Here is a 22,669-nt window from a genome sequence, read left to right as displayed (position 1 = left end):
TTGACCAATTCAATCGGCCCTTGCCGTCAGTTTCACCTGCCGCATCTCAATAGTCTCACATTCTCCTTTGTGCAAGGTCGCTCCCTTGTCGAGTACCAAAAACAGATCTATTGACTATGACGTCAGTACTACCCCACATCCATCGGCGATGAACGTCCGCCGACCTACCGTCCGGCGTCCGTTCCTGAGCTCTGGAACGTAACAAAAACTGCAACGACCCGTTGATCGGTGACGACAATAATGACTTCTTGACCACGCAAGCAGCATCATTGATTGATTTGACCCGGAGCTTTTGCAACGAGACCAGACGAAGAAGGGACTGGAGGTGAGAGGCATGAGGCGGGAGGCGGGAGATTGACGTGATGAAAGAAGGTGACAGCAGAAGGTGTCAAGGGGAATATAAGGAGGAAGGAAAGGAGCTGCTGTTTGGATCTAGAACGAAATGAAGAGCAATTGGTCGGTTTTGTGATACCTTCCTCGCAACCAGTACCATCTACAAACTGACGTAAACAAACGAAACTTCGCATTCCAACCCGCACCCGCAGCTTGAACTGCAGGTTACCTGTATGCTCCTCAGTCACCCGCGCCTTACGTCCCGCCACCACCACCACCTTCTCCAAAGCTACCCTTCTTCCAACCACCACCTTCTTCCTCACAACCCGCCCCATCTCAACAACCCCCAACAACAACCTCAAAATGTACAAAGACTCCGAAGGCAACAAGCGCTCCGAAGAAGGCAAGAAAGAGCCTCACCAGCACCAATCCAGCAACCGCACCGACCGACCCGAAGACCAATGGAAGTTCCGCGCGCCCTACAAGATCCACGACGACAAGGGCGGCGAGAACTTCGAGGCCAAGTGGAAGGGCAAATGCCATTGCGGCGCGGTGCAGTATGAGTTGTCTAGAGAAAAGCCGTTGGCGAGCAAGTATTGTCACTGTACTACTTGTCAGAGGATGCATGGTGTAAGTTTTTGAGTTTTATTTTTTCCGAGGGCAGCGAGGAGAGAGAAAAAAAAAAAAAAAAAAAAACGAAAGCTGACAAAGAGGTGACAACAGGCCCCCTTCCAATGGGCAGCCATCTTCCACAAAACCGACATCAATTTTGTTCGTGGCCACCACGACCTAGGCTGGTACGACCCAACCGCCAAATCCACCACGCACCACCTCCCCTGCAAGGTGCAATGCGCCTACTGCCGGACGCCCATCATGGACGAAGGGCGCAACATGATTTTACTCTTTCCGACACTGATTGAAGGGATTAATACCCCTGAGGGCAGGAAGGCGTTTGAAGTCCAGTCACATATGTTCTACCAACAGAGAGTGGTGGATGTTAAAGACGGGAAACCAAAGTACAAGGGGTTGGCGGGGGAAAGTAATTTGGTAGATGAGGAGACGGGGGAGGAGATTGAGGGGAGTAATCCGAAGGAGAGGAAGGAGGGGGAGGAGAAGTAGTGAGTGACTTGAGGGTGGAAGGTTGAAGTTGCGATGGGGGATGGTATGGAAGCCTTGAAGAGCATGTGCATGTGTAGGCGTTGGTAGGCAGACGGTGGTAGGGCTGGCGTTTGTGAGAAAGAAATAATAATGAGCAATGAAAGTCTACCGGAGTTTTCTTCTGCTTTTCGGTTGATGCTTGACGATGGTGTTGCAGAAGAGTGGACGGACAGTCAACCCGATAACAGCGACAACGACGACAAAGAAGCCGATAGAGCTAGCTGCGTGCGATATCGGCACAGCAAAAGAGACAAGACAACAGTATACCATCAGCAGGCAGCGTACATTGTGCCCCCTCGTATCTGGGTTATCGTTCTACCGCCGAGGGACCACCGATGATCTCGTTACCTCCAGCAGTCATGAACACGGCGGGTACGGTACGACGGTAAGCAACCCGGATGCTGCTGACGGATCCACGGTTAGGGCTGCCAAACCCGATGGTATTCCGTGATACCGATACTCAAGACTCGACCATGTGGTACTTCGGTCATAAGGTGAGTGACAGAGAATCGTCCAACTTATGATGGATGATCACTAGGTATGCTCGTACGCTGTGTACCGAAGACTCGTATGGGGTGCTCATCGAGACTCGAGCCGGTGCCGGCGTTGTGAGACAGGAACGTGGGGTAAGCATACCTGTATTTGGGGTGGAAGGACCAAGGCACCGGACGCTGTTCCGATTCCCGTCTTTCACCGTGATGTCGGTTTGCGCTGTCAACTGTCGTGCTCGTTTCTCGCAAACACAAACGAGGTGCATGTGCGCAGCTCATCGATTGTAAGGGGCCGTCTCGATGCGCGTTCCAACTACGGCGGATAGATATATTGAGGGGGAAAGGACGACGGAAGTAGACGTCGATCTGATTTCCTACCTACCTGCGAGCCGCGATTCTGTTTGCGCTGTTGGGCAATTCGTTGTGATGATGTGTAAGTGGTGCACAACTCAGCGCTTTCTTGTTTCCGTTTTCGATACGCATATGAAGCTAACACCGCGTGGCATATGGTGATGATGTGGACGACGCCTATCTGCTGGATTGATAGCCGCACAGCAGTGAGGCGACCAAGCGGATGAGGGATGGATGAAAACTACGTACCGACTTTCCATGTGATAACTCAAACATCATGATAGGTTTGCCATTGGCGCGACGGCGGAAATGTGTTGGGATCTGAGATGAGAGCAGGATATGCATTGTCGGCTGCTCTCTGGCTTATGTTGCTGTACTACCGGTATCGCAGTTCGGAGAGAAGATCGGTCAGGAAAGTACTTGAGAGATGTATCGGATGCAACCGCAGTCTTCGTTGGTTTGACTGGGCGCGCGCTTGACTGCATCGCAAAGGATGTGACCGTAGGGGGGATCATGGATGAGAACGGAAAGGTCTCGAGTTTTTTCTCCAGCTCGAGAGGAGGGGGACCTTGATGGCTTGGTGATGTGTCTCTATCGTTTCTGAATGTGCATACTGTATTCTCTCTCACTTGCCCCTGTCAGTACGACCAATGTTTATTGTAAACGGACAACGGCTTCATCGATAAGATAACAACATCAATTGAGGGAGCCGAAGAAGAAGCGAGAACCAACCAAGAATCCATTCAGGGAGAAAATAGCTTATCATTCGCCGCCTTTATTCAATGCTCGCTCGAGTAGCTTGCAATTGATACTTCAGCCTGATATCCATGTTTTTCTCACGCATGTCGGGCCGCTTGGTGTCGCATCGTCAAACGTCGTCTGCGGTTTCCCGTCTGTGTTCTTCGGGCAATTGGAGTCTTGGAGATTGTTGATGACGGATCATGGCGGGGCATTTTCCCCTGTCGCGCCCGGGCCTCCAGGCTGTTAAGCGCGGCAAGTTTGTTGGTAATACAACCCTAACCCGTGATGGTCCGGTCGCGGCCCCGGACGATGGTATTCGCGGGGCGCCGCACGAGATGGACGGAGAAAGGCTGGAGATCTCGGGGCGATTAACCCGGGGTTGCACGTGCGATTTCCATTGGGGCTTTTTAAGTGTGTGTCTGTGTGTCTTCTAGAAAATATCGAAGGACAATCTGGCGGTTGATGGCCGTCGAAGTCGGTGAACAAGAGTTCTGAAACATGACACTCAGACTCGGCGACTTCCGAGCGAAAGACTCGAGGGACTGGGGATAAAAGGTCTGGGCGTTGAGGGCTGTGCTGGGTTCCTCGATGCTCGATTCGCGAGATGGGATCATGGGGGGCACGGGGGGGCACGGGGTATGGTAAGGACAATTGGAGGCTCGTTCTTTCTTTGATGTTTTGATCCTACCTGGGTGGCGGTGAGTGTGTGCACTTTGACATCCTTGAAGCAGAGACATTTGCGATATCTTTACCAACGAACAGTCTGCGTGGAAAAGGGGACATCTCGATTCGTCGGGCCGTCTTCGGTGTCTTTTGTCTCTTTGACACTTGACAGAGGCTTGGAGCACTTCTTCCTGATTCTATTCCCAAATACACTCAATCGAGTCGATCCCCACCAAGTAATTCTCACATACGAACCGGCAATATCCCGTCGGCCCCCCTGACCAGAGTTTCAAACGAGCAAGAAGCTTGGTTGTTGCACTTTTTGAGTTTGTTAGCGCTGAGCTTGGTTCAATCGACCATTACGTCAGGTCACTTGGCCCATGCTCACTGCAAGCACTGGAACCCAGAGGTACATGTGTTAGTGCGTGTACCAGTACCAGTACCTTGCTGCCTGCCTGCCTCGAGACTGTCTGTATCGTCGACTGTTGAGTTCTTCAAAGTTTGGTGTTTGTTTTCATCGGATTCAATTCCTCGGATTGCTCTTCTGGGCACATGATCCGCAAGCAAGCGAGGGCTTTCATTTCCAGTTTGGATCATTTCATGGCGACTGGGAGTCTGGAGTGTACCTACCCCGCCATCCCCTCCACCACATCATTTGCTTCCCCCAGTCTTTCGTCTTCCCCCACCTCCATGGCCGGTCATTCGGCCGTTCGTCCAATGAGCGTTCCTGGACGCGGATCTTCGGGCCCATATGCGGAAGCCGTAACTCGTAAGAACACTTAACCAACGAATATTCTGTCCAGACCTGGGACTTTGCGACAATGACATCTGATGGTGCTAGTCTCCTTTGTTTGTAGGATGCAGTCATCGCACCGAGGGCACCGTGACAGCATGACTACAACCCAAATTCTGGTCCAGGTCGGCGTCTAGCTCAAAGGTCCGACTGAGATATCAGATGGGTAGCATGGGCATGACGGGAAGTGTTGGTTGGGCATCTTTGTTGCTCATGGTGCATATTGCTTCGAGCCTTATCTGCATCATACACCTAACTGTTTGTCTTGACGGAAGTTCTGACAAGAGGAACAAGTGCTGTTATAAGAACTGAAAGTTGGCCGGGACAATTCATATATTGGTGCCCCACCAACAGAAGCTTCGACTCGATCAATTCCCGTCCCTCAGTCTCTGTTGGCAGTTCCCAATTTGACTGCACTTGAAGCATCCCTCCTGCTTTCTGTCTGCTGTCACTCTCTGCCGTCCAGGCTGCACTGCACTGCATCGTCCTTGCCTCGCACTGCATAACCACCGACGGAAAAAGAAGTTGAGAAGGAGAAAGAAAGAAAGCACGGACCACTTGGTTAACTGTAGTGGGCTCTTCCCCTGGCTACCCACTGTTCCTGTCCACTCCATCATCGGTACCAGCTTCCTTGTCGCACCCCTTGCTCACAGCAGACGGGATCCCTGCTGGTCGACGACGGCGTGCATCGACATCGGATCCATTTCCCAGGAGAAGGCCAGGCAGCGAGAAGGGAGGGAAAGCAAGTGTCTGACGCATTGACAGCCGCAGTCACCGCCCACCTTCTCTCCAGACGGGAGTCCATACTACTTGACCCCATCGACTACCCAACTCTTTCACTGAAGAGAACCTCCCTTCTTCCTTCTTCTTCTTCTTCTCTATCAATCGTTTCCCTCATCTTCCCCTCCATTCCTCCTTCCTACCCAAGGAACCAACCAGGTCGCCTCGTCTCCTTCCCTTCTCCCATATAGACTAGACTTGCTTCAGTCTTCATTTCGTCTGCCATCTGTTTATATTTCTAAACTAATACCCACCCTTATCGGACAAGAGAGCGACAGCACATCAGTCAGTCATCACCTACCGCCAAGATGACACAAGGAACACAGCACCGTATTGCGATACCCAGACCCGAAGCCTCGCGCACAGAATCCTCTCTCCCGGGCCACTTGCGCCCCTCCGTCATCAATGTGCCCGTCACCCCGGGAATCAGCCGCGAGGCCTACGAAGAAGAGCTCACCGACATGCCCCCAAGTGGCTACTTTGGCAGGCGAACCGACGAGCACGAGATTGCCCAGTCTCCAGGCACCGTCGGCCTTGACGAGACAGGAAGCGTTGACAAGCAGCTCGCTGTGGGTGCCGATGCCGGCAAGGACTACATGCGCCGTCTGAGCACGGCCGTCACGGGCACTACCTCTAGCCAAGACTCCCTCTACGATATCCGCCACAAGTTCCCCAATCTCTCGCTCAGCGGAAACATCATCTCGGCCACCTTCACAATCCCCCACTTGCTCAAGTATACCAAGGGCGAAAAGGGCACCCCGGGTTCCTGGGTAAGTTCTGATCCAAGCTTTCGAAAACAGTGGGAAAACAGCGGGGAAAACAGTGTGGCTGATGTCATGATGCGCAACTCAACAGGATCTAAAACCCCGCCGGGGACAGTCGGCGCTTTTCGATTCGTTTTCGTACCTCTCCTCCGATGACGCCCCATGGAATCACACGGTTGTCGCCTGGACCGGCGAGATTGAGGAGGTCAAGTCCGCCCAGCAGGCCGGCAATGTTCCTGCTACCACGGTCGGCCAACCCTCTCTCAACCCCCTTTCCCGCCCTGTGCCCATCGATGGCAGCATTACTCCCCCGGCCACCCCCACGGCAGACGGCCTCTGGATCCCCAAGGAAGACATGCACTTGCTAGAGCACGAGCTGTCGCACAACAGGAGGATCAAGACTGTCCCTGTCTGGCTCGCCGACGACATCGAGGGCCACGACGATGGCATCAGGCTGAAGGATCAGGCCCGCTGGAGACGCTACGCCGAGCACTCCCTCTACACCCTTTTCCACTACAAGCAGAACGAGCCCGCCGATGGCCGCGCCGAAAGAATCCAGTGGGCTGACTACTACCGCATGAACCAAAAATTCGCCAACAAGATTCTCGAAAACTACAAGCCTGGCGACATCGTCATTGTGCATGACTACAACCTGATGCTTCTGCCTAGCATGCTGCGTCAGCGGGCTCCCCACATGTACATTGCCTTTTACCTGCACTCGCCCTTCCCCAGTTCCGAGTTCCTGCGCTGCCTTCCCAGGAGAAAGGAAGTCCTGGAGGGCGTCTTGGGCTCCAACATGGTCGGATTCCAGAGCTACAGCTACTCCCGCCATTTCTCTAGCTGCTGTACCCGCATCCTCGGCTTCCCCTCCGATACTACCGGTGTCGAGGCCTACGGCGCGCGTGTTGAGGTCGGCGTCTTCCCCATTGGTATCGATGCTATCAAGGTCGCTGCCGCTGCGTGGAAGCAGTCCGCCACCGCAAAGTACGAGGGGCTGAAGAAGATGTACCCCGGCAAAAAGCTCATCGTCGGCCGTGATAAGTTGGATAGTGTCCGTGGTGTTGCCCAGAAGCTCATGGCTTTTGAGCGCTTCCTCGAGCTCTACCCCGAGTGGAGGGAAAAGGTCGTTCTCATCCAGGTCACCTCGCCCACTAACATTGAGGAGGAAAAGGAGGATTCCGAGAACAAGATTTCCAGTCGTGTCAATGAGCTTGTCATGAAGATCAACGGCATGTACGGCTCGCTTGGCTTCTCCCCCGTCCAACACTACCCCCAGTACATCTCGCAGGATGAGTACTTTGCTCTCCTCCGTGCTGCCGACATTGGCCTTATCACCTCGGTCAGAGACGGCATGAACACTACTTCCATGGAGTACATCATCTGCCAGCGTGAGAATGCTGGTCCTCTCATTCTCTCCGAGTTCAGTGGTACCGCTGGCTCCCTCAAGGACGCCATCCACATCAACCCCTGGGATCTTACCGATGTCGCCAGGCAAATTAACAATGCTCTCACCATGTCGGAAGAGCGCCGCCAGAGTATCCAGAGGAGCTTGCTCGAGCACGTCACCAACAAGAACGTCCAGTTCTGGACTGCCGGTCTCCTACGTCGCCTGATTAGTGTCCTCGCCAGCAGGAAAGACGTCATCGCCACTCCCCTGCTCGATCGCGCCACCATGCTCCGCAAGTACCGGGCGGCCAAGAAGCGTCTGTTCATGTTCGACTACGACGGCACCCTCACACCCATCGTCAGGGAACCTAGCGCCGCCATCCCGTCGGAGCGCGTTATTAACAGCCTCAAGACTCTGGCGGCCGATCCCCGCAACGCCGTCTGGATCATTTCCGGCCGTGACCAGGAGTTCCTTCAGCAGCACCTTGGCCACATTACCGAGTTGGGCTTCAGCGCAGAGCATGGTAGCTTCATGCGGCACCCGGGCTCGACGGAGTGGGAAAACCTTGCGGAGAAGTTTGATATGGGCTGGCAGGCCGAGGTTCTGGAGGTCTTCCAGAAGTACACCGACAAGACTCCAGGTTAGTTTCATTGATTCTTTACTTACTAAAACATCAGCTAACATGGCGACAAACAGGTTCCTTCATCGAACGCAAGCGTTGCGCCCTCACCTGGCATTACCGCCTCGCCGATCCCGAGCAGGGTCTCCACATGTCTCGCGACTGCCAAAAGGAGCTCGAGACCACGGTCGGTCGCAAGTGGGACGTCGAGGTTATGGCGGGCAAGGCCAACCTTGAGGTGCGTCCCACGTTCATCAATAAGGGCGAGATCGCGAAGCGCCTCGTCACGGAGTACAACGCCGAGCTTGCTCCCGAGAAGCTCGAGTTTGTGCTCTGCATGGGTGATGATTTCACCGACGAGGACATGTTCCGCAGCCTGAACGTGCTGTCCGGTCCTAGCGAAGATGCCGAGGTCAAGGCCGAGAACTGCTTCACTGTCACGGTGGGCGCCAGCACCAAGGTTACGCTGGCTAGGTGGCACTTGCTGGAGCCCGAGGATGTGATTGAATGCGTGGCTCTCCTCGCTGGCGTTGGTAGTGCCGGCGCTGGTGCGAGTGGCGGCGTACTGTCCATGGGAGAGGTCAACCTTGCGGCGTTGAGCGCGGTTGAGGATCATATCCCTGATGGTCAGGCGCAGTAAGGAGTGTGTGAAAAGCAAACAAAAGGGACAAGAAAATCAAGAGTAAGGTAGGGAAAAGTAGTGTTTGGGATGGGATAGGGAGGCGATGTTAGATTCACTAGTGGCTGGCTGGGCTGGGCTGGGACTGTTTTCTTTATGTTCGTTGTGTTGATAATTTTCCATCGCTAGGCCTGATGCAGGTCGGTAATATCTGTATCTGGTTCCGCGTTGCATTCTTTATGTTGAGCGATGATGTTGCAAGAGCATAGATAAAGATGATGTGTTATAGGTAGACGGGGATTGTGTCATGAGTTAATTCAGAGTAGGAGGGGCATCAGTTTTTATGTTTATGGTAACCTCTCAGTATATGTGTTCGGATAGGAGGTGATTTTAGTAAGAACATTGCCTTAAGTGTGCACTCCCAAGCACATTGCCTTACAGAACTTCTCAACTGATTGTAGTGACATGATCTTTGTATGCTCAACTGTGCACTCCCAAGTGGGATCACTGTCCGAAATGAACAAATACCCGCTTTCGAGTTAGTGTGGATCTCGACTCTGAAGCTATTCACATGTCTTGGCATTTGCTTGGCATTCAAATCACATGGCTTTCTCCTTTCCCCCCACCCAGCACTTCCATCAGCACATGCCGCTACCAAAGCTACCACTCTTATCCCTTATCCACCCCCCTCCACCTCTTCTTCACCTCCCTCCTCACTTTCCTCTTCACATCCCTCATAAACTCCTTCTTCCACTCCTTCCCCATCCCAACCGTCCTAATCTTAAAGATACACCCCCTCACAACCCTTTCCACCTCTTCCAGTTCCCAGTCATTTCCCATCCTTAACACCTTTTTGACCCTCTCCTTCGAGTCCTTCCCAGCAACAAGAGGATACACCTCCCTCGCCACACCCCCCAAAAACCTCTTTCGCAACTTATCCCCCTTTCCCAGTCCATAAACAACCTCCACCATATCCTCAAACACCCCCTCTTCCTGTTTATGCATTACAACAAGCGGAGCCAACCGCTCATAATGGCTCACCACCTCCTCCCTCAACCTGGCAATATCGTACTTATCAGCCACCCCATAAACCCTCATGAAATGCCCCAACAACCCCGCCACCTGCCTTTCCTCCTCGCTCGTAAACCTCATAGTAATGAGATCCTTATAAGCTAACTGCGTCTCCATTTCCTCGTCGCTTTCGATCTGATACAGTGAGTGTCCGTAACACCAGCGTATTGCAGACACCAAAGCGTCGGGGTCGTCGTCGTGGAGGGTGATTAAAGGGTCTGGGTCGGATGACTCGCGGAAGGGGAGGGAGAAGGCTGCGGCGAAGAAGGGAGACTGTAGGGAGAGAATGAGGCGGTGGACGGGGATATGACACTTGTCGCCTGTGTGGTGGTTGTAGTAGGCAATGGTGGCGTCGGAGAAGAGGGGGGAGTTGAAGTAGGTTGTGAAGTCGAGATTGGTGGACATTGTGATCATGATCGTGGTGCAATGGTGTTTGTTGGTGGTTAGGTAGGGGCGGGATCAACCTTGTCATCCTCCATCGAGGTCCACAAGGGCTATCGGGTGCTTTTACATCGGGCATGGATTGACTGTCTTCCTCTCTTGGGACTTTTCAGACAATGCTCGACGTCGAGCAACGGTCTTTGTGTCAATACACAATGGTCATTGAAGACCGGGGCATCTCCCCTTTGTTCTGACCCAGAACAAAATACTGGACGAAGAACTTGAGGAAAATGACCACCATGACAAAGACCTTTGCGTTGATATTAACGTATCATGAACTTGGGTATCCAACTTTCCCACACCAATCCACAATCATCCATCACTCGTTCCTTCCCCTTCCCCTGAAACCCTCACCTTCCAAGCCCTACTAGAGTGGAAGTTAAGGGGTGTAACCCGTAGTAAGCACGGCGGAGGGAGGTGGTCATGGACTCATGATGAGGAGAGACACACAAGATGCCTGCAGCTTTTGTTGACTGATACGCTCAAGTCCATATCACAGAACAATATTCCAAAGGACTACTTCGATCTTGGTCAATGATTACATGTAGATACGTTGTCGATGATTAGAGATGAGGTTGCAAGTCATTCATGTGAGTGTCTCGAACACCAACCCTGAATAATACGTATTGTTTTGTAAGATACACCACATGTGAATGAACAGCCCCACCTTTGTTACGGTATCTTATCGCGTCCGCGGGCGCCTTCACTCTCACATTTGGTGATCTCACTCCTCTTTCCTTCAACAACCCTTCATCGTCACTCGATCCTTTCTCACCACAACATCGCTGAGTCGTCGACGGCTTGTTCCCACTCGATTCCTCAGACTTTCCTCTACCCCACAACAAGCAGGCGCAATCGTACACCATGGACAAGCGGTTTTTGTCCTCCGACGAAAAGTAAGTACATCCTTGATCGCGTCTGTCGCCCTCACCTTGCGGGTCCCATCAAGATGTCGCCATCAATGACATGGCGCGCCGCACTATTTTGCACTTCCCATCAAGTTCACAGACTAATACATCTGCACAGACTCCTCGAGAGCGGCCTGTTCTCAGATGTCACCGTTAGGTGCGGCGACAGAACATGGAACCTGCACAAAAACATCCTCTGCTCGCGCAGCATCTGGTTCGAAAAGGCCCTCACCGGCAACTTTGAAGAGGCCAAATCCGGCATCGTCAACATCGAGAACTTTGAGCCCGAAGCCATCGACATTCTCATCCGGTACATCTACACCGGCATCTGCGACATCTCCGCCCTGTCCCCCACAACCAAGACCAACTTCGTTTCCTGCTTCGAAGTCTACACAGTGGGCGACTACTTCGCCCTCTCCTCCCTCACCAAAATCGCCCTGGACACCCTAACCACCGAATTTGACTCCAAAGTTGCTCCCCTCCAACTAAACTACGACTCCGGCTCGCCTACTTCAGACGGCAACGGCGTCTCCCCCGACTGGCTCCCCGAACTCTTCGAAGCCATCCGGCTCGTCTACAACGAGGTCCCCCTCTCCGACACCGCGCACACAACGCCCCGCATCCGCGCCGCGTTCTTATCCTTCGTCCATGCCGCCCGCTTCTACTTCCTGCAAAACGAGCACTTCAACGCATTCCTCGACCAAGTCCCCGCGCTTGCGCTAGACGTCTTTCGCGCCATGCGTAACACGGGCGACTTTATCGCCAACCTACCCGATGCTCATTGTTCGTTCTGCAAGAGCAAGCCGACTCGGGCCGAGAAGGGGTATTATACCCATTTGGCGACGGAGAAGTTGAAGCTAACGGCGAGCTGCTCGACGTGCGCGGGTAAGAGGGATTTTAGCGCTGGATGGACGGATTGGAGCGGGAAGGTCAGGGCCGGGAAGGAGAAGACGGAGAGGGAGAAAGCGGCGACGACGGCGACGGGAACGGGATCGGCGTTGGGTTAGGTGCTTGCGCCGGCGTTTGGGGATGAGTCATCGGAGCTTGAAAGTGACAGCGAGAGCGACAGCGAGAGCGAGAGTGGAAGTGACAGCGACATTGAGGGTCAAGATGCAATGACGGTTTCCGACAACGAGGAGTCCGACGGCGCAGTCGTGCTTGGCCCGCCTGTAGACCCGCTCCGCGATGCCGAGGATCAGCTGTGGATTGACCGTTTCTGCGCACGCCTTTTGTCGTTGCACCACCTGCCGCCTCCCGGCGTACCCAGAGACAGTGGTCTCTGGGATTGGGTTTACTTTGAGATTGACGACATCTATCTCGCATCCCATTGGTTCAACCCGAGCGAGCACCCGAGGATGCAGCTGTCTGGGCACGACGATGAAGGCATGTATTTTGCGAGCGAAGTGGTTCAGGGTGAGGTGCCTGTCAACGTTTTCTCTAGCTTGGCGCCGTAGGCCCACGACCAGGATGCAGAAGCATAAGAAGCTCGCGATGACAGCGTCTCGCAATAGAAGACCGAGAATGGTGGCTACGAGCATCGATGAGTGGATTGATTGGTTGTTTGAGTACCTATCTTGGAGGTTGAAACTCGCAGCGATTGGACGAGCTTGAACTACTGATGTTGGAGTAGATAAAGAGAACAGTGGGCTCAGATATGGAGCATCTACAGGAAGGGAATGAAGGACCACGTGGACGAAAGAAGAGATGATGGATGGGGAAGCTTGAAAGGGCATGTAACCAGATCATTCTCCAGTTAGAGCTACACATGTAGGCAACTGCAATCAGTTAGATGTAGGATAATGTAATAAAAACAGTACCTCCAGTCCTCTAGTACCTCTAGAGCGATCATCCTCACCAGCGGCATCTACCACCCGCCTGCCTCAAGTTCCCAAGTTCTCAACCCCCAACCCTCACCTCCCCCCTCCTACCACCTGCCTTCCCCTCCCTCTCACCCCCCTCTCCCTCTCGTCTCCCTCCTCCCCTCCAACACCCTCCCAGCCGGCCTCCCCATCGCCAACCCTCTCCTCGGTAACCCCGTCCCCCTTACATCCCTCTTCTTCTTCTTCCCCGCCACCGCCCCCGTCGCGCTCCCTCCAAGCTTACTCCTACAAGTAACCGTTGTAACCTGTTTAATCTTCACACTGGAGAACGTCCACGTCCCGGGGTTTGTCGTGGAAGCAGTCATCACCAGTCCTATCTGCACCGGCGTGTCGAGGAGCATCCCGACGAGGGTGTTATTGGTGTTACTGCTTGTGCAAGTGACGGTTAGGGTACCGGACCCGGAACTGATCCAAGTGGCGGAGACGACTTTCACCGTGTCCTTGGTGGGCGTAGGGGTGGGCGTGGAGGTAGTTGTTGTAGGAGGGGGAGGCACAACGGTGGTAGGTTCCGGTTGCGGATTCGTTGGGTCATCAGCCGGCGGAGTAACCGGCGTCGTGGGACTTGGTTCAGCCGGCGGCGGCGGGCATTCGTTAACCACCGGCTGCCCCACCGTAACCCCCGACTGCGGAAACGGATCCAACGGTCCCCAAACATGTCCCCCCTCGTCCTTTCCCAGTCCCTTAACCAGATGTTCCATCGCTGAGAAATCATTCGGTATCGGCGGCAATCCCGGGGTAGTCAGCTCCGGCTGTATCCACTCCGTCACCGGCTGGACATACTGACCAGCCAGTATCCCGTTCCTTGTCCTCACCGGATTCGCCGTGCTCATAACCACGTACTCACGCGCGTACACATCGCCCGCCACCGAAGTGATTCCCGTGCGGAATTTATTCCTCACCTGACCGGCTATCAGTGACCCACCGCTTACAGGGCGCGTGGTGATATTCCCCGTGCACACATCGAACCCTGTAACGGCGTGGATGGTTAGAGTGGACGTGCCCGAGGCAGCGGAGGTGTACCCTATGAATCGCGTCTGCGCTACTTCGGCGTTGGGGTCCGCAGAAAAGACGCCGATGAGGACGTCTTCCATGCGGATGAAGGGGGGGAAGGTGGCCGGGGTTAGGATCTGTGTGTTGGTGGTTACTAGTTCGTAGACGAGCATTTCCCCTCCCACCCATACCCCCGCATACTCGACGAAATCTCCCGGGACTAGCGGAGCCATTACCATGGGGTCGGGGGCAGTAAAAGTTCCCTGTTTGCTACCAGCCACTAGTGTCGGCCGGTTTGACATCGGGCAGAGGGGGTCCGAAGAGTTGCGGGGGACGCACATGGGGAACCCACTAAACGAAGAGACAGAGGGGTTTTCGTCGTCGGCGGTCCAGAAGGGGTGGGAGGTGTAGCCGGTTGAGTAAACTCCGTTGGGGTCGTTGATGCGCAGGCGGGGACCGCCGGTGGCGAGGGTGATGGTGCCGTCGTAGGAGATGGAGGAGATCAAGCCCCGGCCTAGGGAGGTGGAGAATTGGGAGATGAAGATTTGGCCTGCTGTTGGGCCGTGTACAGGAATCGAATTGCCGACCACCTAGGTAAGGTAGGGTGTGTTAGTGGCGCATTTGGATCAGATCAGAGAGGCGACAGTGTGGCATGGCTCACAGTAACTTCAAACCCCTTCATAAACGCCAAATCACCGCAAAACTCACGCCAGGGGACCCAAGCAGCTGGGAACCCGACTTGGGTGTTTTTGGGGACTTTGATGGTCCATCCTGCGACGGAGATGGTGCCGCCGGAGTTGTAGGTTGTGTCTGTTATGGTGCATCTGTGGCAGTGAGACAAAGGGACGGCGGTTAGTAGGTGCTGTGTGTCTCGGCACTCGGGGAGAACCTCAGACAGGTCTCAGTTCTGTGGCATGGAACAAAGGAATTGTTGAGGAAGTCGGGTATTGGGGAAGGTTTGGGGAAAGTTCCGCTGGGAATGTTCAGCGGGAATGTTCGACTCACCCTTCCAGACCACCATCCACATCAAACGGAACATCTTGAGACAAGCAGAAGGATGACAACAGAAGAAGGCCGGGGAGAAGGCCGAATAAGAACCGGAAGGGTAGATGCATTATTGCGGTCTTGAAGGCTTCGAGATTGAGTTCGAAAGCCCCGAGGGAAACAGGCTTCGGCTTAGGTGTCTAAGTCAAGGGTCTCAGACACTGGAAGGGGTTGGAACAGAAGGCCGTGATGATTGTGTCTTATATGGCAGTATGGCAACTGCCTTCATCAACCGCGAGACCCTGGCACTGAGAACAAGACGGTTGTTCCTTGCATCTTGCATCTCGTTACGTACAAACTCGAAGGTTATTCGGGTTTGTTCAACTTGAAAATCACCTCCGATATGCTGCATTTACGAGATGGAGGCGAAGAAGCGGAACTGAGGTTTGGATGGTCATGATGAATGTTCAAAATGACTGCTCAGCCAGCGCACATAGCAACAGACGATGCATCCACTGGAGATTCTAGACGTCCAAATCCAAAGGCTCGGGTATCACGAAGCTTGGGCTGGGCAACGCCATTCCCACACTCAAGCGCCTTGACAGTTGCCAAGACTTCCCGAGAATTGAGCTGACCACAACTTTTTGACAAACGGACCATCGAAACGAAAGACGAAAATCAAGAAACTCAATTATATCATCAGAAAGAGTCCTATCTTGATAGTTTCAAGCACGCTGTTGTTGAATCTACAATCGGTTTTTTTTCCATCTCTTCATTTGGTGGAGATATGGGCAAATGAAGTCTTGTTCTTTTCGTTTCAAAGGTCCGTTTGCCAAAAAGTTGTGGTTAGCTCAATTCTCGGGAAGTCTTGGCAACTGTCAAGGCGCTTGAGTGTGGGAACATACCAAGTCTTTGGGCTCTGGCAACTCCGAACGCCAGGGTCATCATGTGACCGTGGAAGAACAAGTCTTTTTGAGTTGGCACCTTCCACCTCCCACAATCGTGACGTGGACATATTCAGCCTAACTCAATAAAACACCACTACGGTCTCACAGAGCCTCATGCTACTGGAGCATTCGCTTAGGGGTAGCAACTCGCTTAGCTGGTGCTGCCGTGGTGGTACTATCATGCGTTTCAAGCATCGTTAGTTTGCTTTCCTGGTACTATGACCAGAAGTTTGTGAGATGGTGGGTGAAGTTCAGACGGATGGGTGGCCTCAGGGACCCAGTGTTACACACAGGCCAAGTCGAACTCGAGTCAAATCAAACTGGGCATTTGACAGTCAAATCGAGTCGGCGTATTTCTGATTCAAACCAAATCGAGCCCAGAAGCCGACTCGACTCGGTTGACTCGGTTATTTCGTCAGAATACAGATTTTTTTCAGAAACATGCGATCCCGGTACTTTTTGGTGCAGATTGTTGCAGAATGCTCGGGTGCAAATGTAGGTGTAAATTTCGTATGGTCCCCAGACCTCGTGTGTGTCGAAAATGACCACAATTTTGGAACAAAAAATCGGTGTAATTTTGTCTAAAGAATCGGTTGACAGGCAACCAGGGTATAGTATTAAGGTTTCTTAGGGTAGTCCGGTTATGCGAGCTCAATGAGCCCGGTCAAGTTCGCCTTCTGAACAAGCAAGTCAACCCCCCGAATTGATTTGACTTGGCCTGTGTGTAACACTGCAGGGACCTATCAATCTGTCATCGCCCGGATTTTCGTCTAGGAAGTCGGGTGTGGTGTGTACACTTGACCATCAAAAGACCGGGAAGATGGTTTTGATGTGAAGTCATGGACGAAAATGGAGAACTGAGAAAAGAGGAAGACGAAAAAGGGAACCGGACCGACCAAACTCGTGTTTCCATCGGCAGGCGCAGCTGAAGTGCATATGCGGTTTGGCTGAAGCTGGCTCTTTGTTCCGCCATCTCACTTTCCCTTTCTCATCCTTTCACCAACGCTTTACCGACCACGGGCAAAACAAGCGAACCAACCACACGACAAAACGCAAGAAATTGAAGTCGAAGTAAGCTTAATACGATCTGCAAAAGCAATTCATCGGTCGGCACTTCATACAGGTACTGCAACCCTGACCCCAGGCTGTCTCGGTGACCGTAGCAGTGCAGTCGCGATGGTCACACAAAGACGATATCAGTTCCGAATGTATGCATCACCACCACAAGCCACACGACACCTCATTGGGTATTCCGTAACAAAGGGTCTACGATTCTACGAAGGCCTAGCCCAGGGACCGAGTCGCCAACTTAATTGTATCAGATTCAAGGGTGGGGATTCTGGCTAACTCGTTGAGGGTTAGACTCCCAACCACCTGATTAAGCCTGATTTCTGGGCATATCTGGGTTACCCCAGCACCCCCCATACCTTCTGGAGCGCTAGCTCGAGTCAACTAAACACACTCTTCAATCAATCAATCCTGCACCGTCTAATCTGACAGATTGTATGACTACAGATCTGCAAGGATTCACTAGTTCGTTCAGACCTAAGGCTTCTGACTGGCTGCCGCTCTACCGGTGACGGCCTCCTCTCCAACCAGTCAACGACGTCCATCATACTACCAGTCATCAAGAACTCCAACCTCACTCGTCGAGTACGATGCACTCCGGAACCGTGCAGTTCAGCCTACAGTTCAGCTGCGCCTACGTCACACCTATCCTTTACCGTAGGTGGGCCTTTTCTCTGTTAGTTTTCTTTTGTCTTCATCGTGACTTTGCAAGTGCTTACGAGACGATAGACTGCACAATGCGTCCAAAGCCCCAACCTTTCAGGCCGGCCAAAGCCAGACTGACAACGCACAGCCAAGTCATCCCAACGCCTCTTCAGCCTGCCCATTTTTCTGGAGCATCCGCCCAGTGCGCCCTGTCTTCCACCTGAAGGCTTCGCCCAGCGGTGTACAACCCGATATTTCTCAATAGTCCCATGCTCGGCGGCAGCCAACCTCAGTGGCACCCTTTGGCCCGTCGACAGACCACCTATCCAGGAGCCCCAGCGCCCGATTACAGCCTCCGATCGAATGGAAGCGAAGCCTGCGAAGCACGGGATCGGCTTAACCCGATACACCATGGATTACTTACCCAAATTGGGATATTCCTGAGTGGTCTCAAATGTTATTCTCGGGTGGCTTGCACATCATGGCCCATTGTGTTGTCGTCCCGAGGCCTGAGCATCGCTCTATCTGGTCTAGAATCGATGACAAGGCGATACGATTACGAGCTATGAACGCCGTTTGCGTACAGCTTCTGTCCGCAGCTTGATATTGGATCGACTGGAAGTGAAGAAGGAAAGACGAGAGGCCCGAAGGGGAAGATGAGGGTCCAGTCCCGAAAGGCGAACTCAAAAGATATAAAGAGATCGACAATCTGTGCCCTCCTTCAACATTCCACTGCAGAACCAAGACCTTGGCGAGAATCACTCTGACCATCACTGTTCCCCGTTCCCTGGGGGTCAGTCACACAAAATGACGTCTTTCAGCCTCAGTCAGACTCTTCTTCTTGTTCTTTCGGCCGTTGGCAGTGTCTCTGCTGGTGTCGACAACTGGCTTAGTCCGCAGTACAAGTGGACATATCAGTTCCCTTTGCCTATTCCTCCTGTCAAGGCTCCATCAAAGTATGTCTTTCCCTCCTTAGAGGGGTTAAACATCAACTAACACTGACTCAGGACTATCGTGAATCCGGTAACGGGAAAGAACATTCTCTACTACCAAGTTGAGATCAAGGAGTTCAAGTCCCAGGTTTATCCCGACCGTGGACAAGCTACGCTTTGGGGCTATGATGGCATCTCACCAGGTCCGACTTTCATGGTGGAAAAGGGAACTGAGACTGTAGTGAGGTTTGTCAACAATGCGAGGTTGGCGAACTCGGTGCATCTTCATGGGTCTTTCTCGGTAGGTCTTCCCATCTTACCTATGAGACGAAAGACTCGTACCGACGTAAATAAAACAGCGAGCTCCCTTTGACGGGTGGGCAGAAGACATCACTCCTCCAGGCTGGTACAAGGACTATTACTACCCCAACAGCCAAGCCGCACGAACACTCTGGTATCACGACCATGCCATTGACCATGTAAGCTCCAGTCCCGACCCTTTTGGCTTGAGGGATTCATTCCATCCTTGACGAGAGGCACATCACTGACCAAATACCGCTACAGACCGCAGAAAACGCCTACTACGGCCAAGCAGGCGCCTACATACTGCACGACCCCGCCGAAGACAGCCTCAACCTCCCCTCCGGCTACGGCGTCTACGACATCCCGCTCATCCTCTCCGCCAAGCAATACAACGCCGACGGCACCCTCTTCTCCCCCGCCAGCGAAACCACCTCTCTCTACGGCGACGTGATCCACGTCAACGGCCAGCCCTGGCCCTACCTGAAGGTCGAACCGCGCAAATACCGCTTCCGCTTTCTGGATGCATCCATCTCCCGCTCCTTCTTGCTCTACCTCGAGCGCGACACGAAGCAAGGGACTAAACTCCCCTTCGACGTCATCGCCTCCGACGCCGGTCTGCTTACGGGTCCGCAACGCGTTTCGGAGCTGTACATCTCCATGGCGGAGCGGTACGAGATCGTCGTCGACTTTGCGCAATACAAAGGCGAAAATGTCACGCTGCGCAACTCGAGAGATGTGGGCGCGGATAATGATTACCCTGATACCGATAAGGTGATGAAATTCATTGTTTCTGGCACCTCCGTTAACGACCCGTCGAGCTTGCCGAGTAGTCTGAGGAGTGTTCCCTTCCCACCTACTAAAAGCCAGGTAGATCAGCACTTCAAGTTCGAGCGGACCAACGGCGAGTGGAAGATCAACGGCGTGTCGTTCGCTGATGTCACGAACCGTGTGCTTGCCCGCCCAAAGCGCGGGAAAGTGGAGGTCTGGGAACTGGAGAATAGTAGTGGGGGGTGGACGCATCCTATTCACATCCACCTGGTCGATTTCAGAGTCAAAAAGCGGGTGAACGGGAAGCGCTCTGTTCTGCCTTATGAAGCGCAGGGGTTGAAAGATGTCGTTTGGCTGGGGCCGGGAGAGACGGTTACGGTGGAAGCGTACTACGCCCCGTGGGACGGGGTGTACATGTTCCATTGCCACAATCTGATTCATGAGGATCACGAGATGATGGCGGCTTTTAATGTGTCTGTCCTCGAAGACTTGGGGTATGATGAGACGCATTATATCGATCCGATGGAGGAGCGGTGGCGGGCAAAGCAGCAGAGTGTGGAGGCATTTGATGATGGGAAGATTGAGGAGAGGGTGAAGGAGATGGCGGGGTATAGGCCGTATGATAAGGTGGACGAGGTGGAGAGTGTGTTGGGGGAGTATTGGGAGACGAAGACGAAGTCGGTGACGACGTCGACGACGGCGGCGCAGGTGGTGGTGCCGACGGTGACGACTATTCCGACGACGTCCGCTACTGTGGCTCCTACTAGTGCTGGGGGCGTCACTACGTCGGTGGTGAAGGTTAGTACCACGACTTTTAAGACGTCAACGACTAGCAGCTCCTCCACCAAGACCTCATCGACGAGTACAAAGAAAAAGGATTAAAATTTAGTACGGTAGACAACCTGTGGGAAAGGGGTTTGATGAGAAATTCTGACGAGAAAACGGTTGACGGAGTTTGGGAGTTAATGGCGAGGACAACTGGACAAGAAAAGGGCAAAAACTGATGGCATGTATGTACTTACAGGGACTAATCGGATAATGACTCTTCTCAAACATCAAATTGAATAAAAATCAGAACAAAGCTTGAGATCAACTAAACGAGTGTCACCCCGGTGCTTACTGCCGCCAATATGCGTACAACTATGATTTGCATAGGGTCAAGGGACTGAACCTTGCGATGATCATAGCAGTAATGCAGGCTCCCCAGCCGCATGCCAAAGACTAAAATGACCTCAAGGTATTCTCGACGGCCTGGATGGTTTCGAAGGTCTTGGTGAAGAGGACATGGGAGACTGGGAGGAGAAACAGAGATGATGGAGGTAACGGAAGATTGCGGACCGAATGAGAACCATTTGTCAACCTCCATGGGACGAACATAAAGGGGATGATGTTCTGAGATTGTCGGACTGGGGTGATATAAGATACAGGTAGGTATTGACAAGGACAGAGGAGGATGACAAAGAAGAGGATGAGAACAAGGGAGTTGTTTCTTGTGTCATCTCAGTGAGGTCACCTCAAGGTTGGATGTCTCATCCTGGATGTATAGATCATGGCCTTCCGTCTTCCACAATAGCTCGCTAGAAAGGACACATGACGAAACTTTCAATTTGCCGCCACGTCTTCCTGCTCCAGCCTCAACTGAAGTGACGCCCTGGCGTGTTGACCGCATGATGAACAACGGTTATTATTGAACGTGCCTTTGTCCTCGTTATTGTATCGAAGTTGTCGACATTGTGTTCAATGGTTGTCCTGGTTCGAGGTAGGTCAGCGTTGTTCACGGGGAAAGGAGCTCTTCGTCTGCGAGACAGACATGTTGTTGACATTGACGCAAGCTACCTGTACCTAGAGGTACCCACTCTACGGGATGGGATACCGAAGTGTTGCACTAACAGCATGAGCTTCTATCTTGATACTGATTGAGGTAGTTGGTGTTAGTGCAACTGCACGGTGAGCTGAGCAAGCGTCTCTAACAAGACTCTTGCCTATCCCCATACAAATTGGGGAGCGTACTGTTAGTGTCACCATCCGTGTACTAACAACCCCCCTCGAGCTTTTTTTGAGCGGCTGTCACCACCATCCCAGCCGTCCCCGCACCATCCCGACCCAAACATCGGCTCCGTCTCGGCAGTCGACACAAATCCCCAGTTAACATTCGCGTAACAGAATCCGCCCGATCGGCATAAAGTGGAATTGCGACATGGGTTACACGGAGCTCGACGGAGCAACTGAGGCGTCTTACGGTTCCACTCTCGCCGGCGTCAGCGTTGTGGATTTCCGGGCTTCTCCGGTAACTATCGGCCGGCCTGGTAGCGCATGGACCACCCGCGCCCTTCCGTTCACAACTTCATGGGTGTGGAAACAAGACTTGTCCGAATCCGGATCTCTTTTCCTGCTTCTTTGGCACACACACACACTGACAGTCTGACACACCACGGCCGGGAATAACGACACGGGAAGACTTCCTTGTTTTGGCTTTCATGCTCTCACGCTTCTTTCAGGAGAAATGGAAGACTGGAAAGGGAAGAAGGGCGCATGGCAAACATCTGCTGTACCCCGCGCGCCCTTCCGTCTTCCGGCCGTGCGTGGCCGAGCTTCACGACCTGGATTTCAGATATTGATGATATCATACTACGGCTCACGACATACCGTTCTAATGGCGTTGATATTCAGTTTATCTGGTCGATTGATGCCATTGTCAGCAAACCACTCAAAAAAACCATCATGGGACATCTGAAAATTGAAATTGACAACCGACTTCGGCCCCCGCTCGGCAAGCAACCCTTCCTCACCCAACCACACCTTAAACCACAACACAAACAAGGAATAGCTTCCTTTCCATTAAGTAATTCCCCTCTCTAATTGGCCTATCATCTTTCATGCTTTTCGAAGCTAGCAACCTTCACGGCTAGACCCAGACGCCTTTCCCTTCTGGAATGACGCATCGAATGCCGAAATTTCTGGGGGTGGGCACCGGCCCGTTGGTCTGGTGGGAGTGTGTGAAGAAGATGCGGTTTGGTCTGGAGACTGGAGAGG

The 22,669-nt window shown here is 53.0% G+C and overlaps 6 protein-coding genes across 6 annotated transcripts; 4 read left to right on the top strand and 2 right to left on the bottom strand.

Moving 5' to 3' along the window:
• The first annotated feature begins 516 nt into the window (after positions 1-516).
• Positions 517-1,544, top strand: B0H65DRAFT_245300 (Mss4-like protein). The gene is made up of 2 exons (XM_062822385.1): positions 517-963; positions 1,057-1,544. Exons 1-2 carry the CDS (start codon positions 697-699, stop codon positions 1,450-1,452), a joined length of 663 nt encoding a protein of 220 aa, XP_062681090.1. The 5' UTR covers positions 517-696; the 3' UTR covers positions 1,453-1,544.
• A 3,782-nt stretch (positions 1,545-5,326) lies between these two features.
• Positions 5,327-8,877, top strand: B0H65DRAFT_245253 (glycosyltransferase family 20-domain-containing protein). Its single transcript, XM_062822384.1, has 3 exons — positions 5,327-6,080; positions 6,166-8,101; positions 8,158-8,877. The coding sequence occupies exons 1-3, from the start codon at positions 5,619-5,621 to the stop codon at positions 8,718-8,720; spliced, it is 2,961 nt and encodes a 986-aa protein (XP_062681089.1). The 5' UTR covers positions 5,327-5,618; the 3' UTR covers positions 8,721-8,877.
• Positions 8,878-9,200: 323 nt separating this feature from the next.
• B0H65DRAFT_470888 (uncharacterized protein) lies at positions 9,201-10,515 on the bottom strand. Its single transcript, XM_062827061.1, has one exon. The coding sequence runs from the start codon at positions 10,182-10,184 to the stop codon at positions 9,369-9,371; it is 816 nt and encodes a 271-aa protein (XP_062681088.1). The 5' UTR covers positions 10,185-10,515; the 3' UTR covers positions 9,201-9,368.
• Positions 10,516-11,075: 560 nt separating this feature from the next.
• B0H65DRAFT_429156 (BTB/POZ protein) lies at positions 11,076-12,126 on the top strand (the record flags this gene model as incomplete). The annotated part of the gene is made up of 2 exons (XM_062824807.1): positions 11,076-11,107; positions 11,238-12,126. The coding sequence occupies 2 exons, from the start codon at positions 11,076-11,078 to the stop codon at positions 12,124-12,126; spliced, it is 921 nt and encodes a 306-aa protein (XP_062681087.1).
• Positions 12,127-12,153: 27 nt separating this feature from the next.
• Positions 12,154-15,104, bottom strand: B0H65DRAFT_510190 (uncharacterized protein; the record flags this gene model as incomplete). Its single annotated transcript, XM_062828373.1, has 4 exons — positions 12,154-12,318; positions 13,167-14,579; positions 14,651-14,813; positions 14,995-15,104. 4 exons carry the CDS (start codon positions 15,102-15,104, stop codon positions 12,154-12,156), a joined length of 1,851 nt encoding a protein of 616 aa, XP_062681086.1.
• Positions 15,105-18,243: 3,139 nt separating this feature from the next.
• B0H65DRAFT_245206 (Cupredoxin) lies at positions 18,244-20,696 on the top strand. Its single transcript, XM_062822383.1, has 4 exons — positions 18,244-18,589; positions 18,641-18,866; positions 18,925-19,044; positions 19,130-20,696. The coding sequence occupies exons 1-4, from the start codon at positions 18,441-18,443 to the stop codon at positions 20,516-20,518; spliced, it is 1,884 nt and encodes a 627-aa protein (XP_062681085.1). The 5' UTR covers positions 18,244-18,440; the 3' UTR covers positions 20,519-20,696.
• The last annotated feature ends 1,973 nt before the right edge of the window (positions 20,697-22,669 follow it).

The sequence above is a fragment of the Neurospora tetraspora genome (assembly GCF_033439725.1).
Source record: "Neurospora tetraspora strain CBS 560.94 chromosome Unknown B0H65scaffold_5, whole genome shotgun sequence".
NCBI lineage: Eukaryota > Fungi > Ascomycota > Sordariomycetes > Sordariales > Sordariaceae > Neurospora > Neurospora tetraspora.
The sequence above is the reverse complement of the archived record's forward strand: the minus strand, read 5'-3'. Positions and strand labels throughout refer to the sequence as shown.

Excerpts from the sequence above, each read along its gene's own strand:
- B0H65DRAFT_245300 (XM_062822385.1), top strand. The coding sequence starts at position 697 with ATGTACAAAGACTCCGAAGGCAACAAGCGCTCCGAAGAAGGCAAGAAA. Across the intron at positions 964-1,056 it reads CTTGTCAGAGGATGCATGGT|GCCCCCTTCCAATGGGCAGC; the intron begins GTAAGTTTTTGA and ends AGGTGACAACAG.
- B0H65DRAFT_245253 (XM_062822384.1), top strand. The coding sequence starts at position 5,619 with ATGACACAAGGAACACAGCACCGTATTGCGATACCCAGACCCGAAGCC. Across the intron at positions 6,081-6,165 it reads AGGGCACCCCGGGTTCCTGG|GATCTAAAACCCCGCCGGGG; the intron begins GTAAGTTCTGAT and ends GCAACTCAACAG. Across the intron at positions 8,102-8,157 it reads GTACACCGACAAGACTCCAG|GTTCCTTCATCGAACGCAAG; the intron begins GTTAGTTTCATT and ends GGCGACAAACAG.
- B0H65DRAFT_470888 (XM_062827061.1), bottom strand. The coding sequence starts at position 10,184 with ATGATCACAATGTCCACCAATCTCGACTTCACAACCTACTTCAACTCC.
- B0H65DRAFT_245206 (XM_062822383.1), top strand. The coding sequence starts at position 18,441 with ATGACGTCTTTCAGCCTCAGTCAGACTCTTCTTCTTGTTCTTTCGGCC. Across the intron at positions 18,590-18,640 it reads CCTGTCAAGGCTCCATCAAA|GACTATCGTGAATCCGGTAA; the intron begins GTATGTCTTTCC and ends ACACTGACTCAG. Across the intron at positions 18,867-18,924 it reads ATCTTCATGGGTCTTTCTCG|CGAGCTCCCTTTGACGGGTG; the intron begins GTAGGTCTTCCC and ends TAAATAAAACAG.